The 3,490-nt window shown below is 35.6% G+C and overlaps 1 protein-coding gene across 2 annotated transcripts in view; it reads right to left on the reverse strand.

Annotated features, from left to right (window-relative positions):
- The window catches only part of LOC109225390 (F-box protein At5g07610-like), a 6,618-nt gene continuing 4,880 nt past the window's right edge, over window positions 1,753–3,490 (reverse strand). Inside the window, exon 2 of one of the 2 annotated variants that reach the window (XM_019390033.1) lies at window positions 1,753–3,186. In XM_019390033.1, coding sequence (XP_019245578.1) covers window positions 1,944–3,179 — 1,236 coding nt within the window. In that variant the 5' untranslated portion in view covers window positions 3,180–3,186 and the 3' untranslated portion in view covers window positions 1,753–1,943. Of the gene's footprint in view, window positions 3,229–3,490 lie in introns of both variants that reach the window. The other variant, XM_019390031.1, reaches the window with a different exon arrangement.

The following is a 3,490-nucleotide window of genomic DNA, read 5'->3' on the forward strand; positions in this document are numbered from 1 at the left end:
GCAATCGTCGTCTGTGGTCGAATTCCAAAGGCGAACTCAAATCATAGGCGGGCGGCTTCAAATCTTCCGTTCGTGATAACCCAACACCAAATCCTGGTTCGTGACGACCTTCAAATTGTTCGTGACGTACTACAAATCTGAAATCCGTCAAGTTCAAGATCAAGCTTTCAAGCTCTTGAACCATCATCCATGAGGAGAAGAATCAGAGGACTACATCTCTTTAGATTTAGAGATATTTTAGAGATTGTAACCCCATCACTTGAAATCGAATATAATATTTATCGCTACATCTCTTGTCTTGATTATTATTTTTCAGGAACGAAATTTAGTTGTTACATTGAGCACAAAATTTTGAGAAAAAAACAAAAAAAATTATAACTTGTTAATCTGAAATAAGGTAGTGGCTACAAATCATCTCACTAAGGATAGAATGAATATTTTAATGTTAAATTATTAGTTGTTAATATAGAAAAGTGTCACGGTTTTGTGTTTACAAAAGTTATGACTTGTTTAGATCATAAAATTTAAAATTTCTTACTCTCTTCTCTGATATTCTTTCCTTTTTAGTAGAAATAATTTAATTTTAAAATGTTTATTTTACCCTAAATGAGATGATTTATAACAACATAAATATATATGACTATCATAATTTTCAAAAGTTTTATTTCTTTTTAAACCCTGTTCCAATCAAACATCATCACATGAATTGAGATTAAAAATAAAAAATAAAAAATCTTAAACTACGTGAAAATTTACCACTATAACATACACGAGTAATGCAACTTATTGTCCACTATCAAGAACTTAAGCAAAGTGAAACTGAAAAGTGTGAGATTTGAATCATGCCCCAGAAAAGTGAAAAATTTTCAATTTTGCAATGAAATATCCTAACATTGTTTTCTCGCCTTTAGGGATAGATTACGTAGGTTTCCAAAAAAACAATGTTATGGGAATAACAATATGTCTGGATGAGCTTCTAAATTTTGCTTATTTTGAGAATTGCTTCCTTGTCAAAAGAAAAAAAAATTGAAAAATAGCAATTTATGTTAGGATATTCAATTTGAAAAGCACTTTTCCAAATATTTAAGCAGCAATTATGCTTGGCCAAGGATTCCGAAAGTGTTTATGGATCTAGGTGGAAGAAACTCCATATAGGTGATTTTGTGTACACTTTCTATTAACTACCTACATAACTTTGGTGGATCTAGGTGGAAGAAAGGGTTGAAAAATTATATAATGCAAAAAATTTTGTTATATTTTGTTGAATCCCTTTGACATAGTGGAAATTTTCAGTGAAGTCGCAAAGGGAGTTCAAAATTAACTTAAGATCACAAGTTCAAATTCCAAGTATAACAAGCTAGTATTTTTTTTTATTAATCTCCTTGGATTCTATGAGACTAGAGATGTAGGTTAGCCTAGTGAACAAAGTATTCTTCATTCACGCCGGGTTCAAGGAAGGGTCGCGCCTGAAGGGATATAATGTAAACAGCTTAACCTAGTGCAAGCATTAGCGGCTGTTTCCACGGCTCGAACCCATGACCTATAAGTCAACACGGAAACAACTTTGCCATTGCTCCAAGGCTCCCTTCAAATATGAGACTAGTGATGTAAGTTGACAAATTGTAGTTACAGTATGGTACTTTTTGCAGTACCTTCTTGTTACTAGTTTAAGGAAATTTATATTTATAAAAGAAAATTAAAACTTAGAGTAGCAGATAGTTGCCCACAAAATATATTGTGACATTACTGAAGTAGGAAGATGAAAATCTAATTCTATTACTGAAATGATAACATGATAGTAAAAAAAATGAAAGCTAAGAACTGATACTAAGGTTTTCAAGCATCTTTGAAGAAGTCTTCACATGAAGTACCTAAGAGATAACCTTTTCCAGCAGAAACTCAAGAGAGGAAAGATAAGTCCTCGAAAGCTGCTGTTACGAGCACTATTTTTGACGAATAGTCCAATCTTTAACCGGAATCAAACTTTCAGCATACTGATAAGCACTAACAGGATTAAAGCGTAAAGTCTCACCTATTTCACCAGGCAACTCGCGGACTACTTTAGCAGTTTTAAGCACTAAGTTGTAGGCGACCACCTTTCCGGGAATAGTTAGCAGAAGGACTGAATCTTCTTCACTCTCTCCTCGAATCACAGACAAAATGGAAAATGCATATTGTGTGCCATATGCTGTCTGCTGAACTATCTCAGGAAATGCTGAAATTAACCGAGCAAGATGAACACGATACTTTACTGACCACTTCCAGGTATCTTTGTCTAACTCAAGCACATTAAATTTCTTAGCGTATAGGCTTTGAACCTGAATAAGATGCAAATGGCCACCCCATTCCCCAAAATACCTAATCTTTTCGCTACAATATCCCTGAGGTCTTGGTGGCATATTTTTCACAACGACTTCCTCTGATTTAGCATCAAAGTAAACGGAGGAGTATTCACCAATCCAGTGAATTCCACCATTCCAAAAGACTCCACTATCAAAGCACATACCATAAGGTGGAGAGAAACGACAAGAAGATCTCCATGACTTATTACCTGGGACATACACACTCACTTCATAATCTGAAGTGCCAAAAAAGTGACCCTTAAAAGTAGTACCCAAACGCTTAATACACAAAGCTTTGTAATAGGGTGGTTCTGAAGGATCAAATATTAGATTATATCCATAAACCACTTCATAATATGTGTCATAGGGGTTCGGTAATTTATGATACTCCTTATTTGCAGGATTGTAAACAATACCAAGTTTGAGTTCAGATACTTCAGTTTTGGAGTAGATCACACACATTAACAAGCCATTGCAAGACTGCGTAACCTTGATCCCATCTCCTACAGTTGCAGCCAATTCAAGGAATTGAAGAGGAGGGAGGCTAGTAACATTATCTGTGAGTGGAAGGGATTCGACTTTTTGGAGATTGGTTAGGCAATTGTAAAAGTAGATCCCAGATTGAGTTGGAGCATTAGAAAATGCAAGAGTACGACAATGCTTAAGCCTAAATTGCATAGTGTTAATGATTGAGAACCAAAGTTTGCATACTAGACTGAACTTGATGAGAGATCTTGCAGGCAAACGGAGTAGAATCTCAGATAAAAGGTCAGCATTTCCAGCAATGACATCCACCGCTGCAGTAACAAGTCTTTTATCTATGTGGCTCTCCTCCATTGTCAGTCTAGGAACAAAACAATTAATCAATTTTCAAACTCGAACAGACCTGATAGTTACAAGCATGACAAAAAATTAGCATATAAGACAAGCTATTCTAGACTGAATAAGACTTGAATTTAAAATTTACATGCAGCCTAAAGCTGTAGCTTAAACCACATCGCCTATAATACCAATAAGTAAGACGAACCTGAACAAGCCAAATGCTAAAAATGACATTACTACTAGGCTAATATGAAACTTTGCAGCACTTGATTGTGAGAGTTTGGGGGTGTGGGGGTGTGTTTTGGGGGGGGGGGGGGGGTCGGGGG

The sequence above is a fragment of the Nicotiana attenuata genome, chromosome 5 (genome assembly GCF_001879085.1).
Source record: "Nicotiana attenuata strain UT chromosome 5, NIATTr2, whole genome shotgun sequence".
Lineage (NCBI taxonomy): Eukaryota > Viridiplantae > Streptophyta > Magnoliopsida > Solanales > Solanaceae > Nicotiana > Nicotiana attenuata.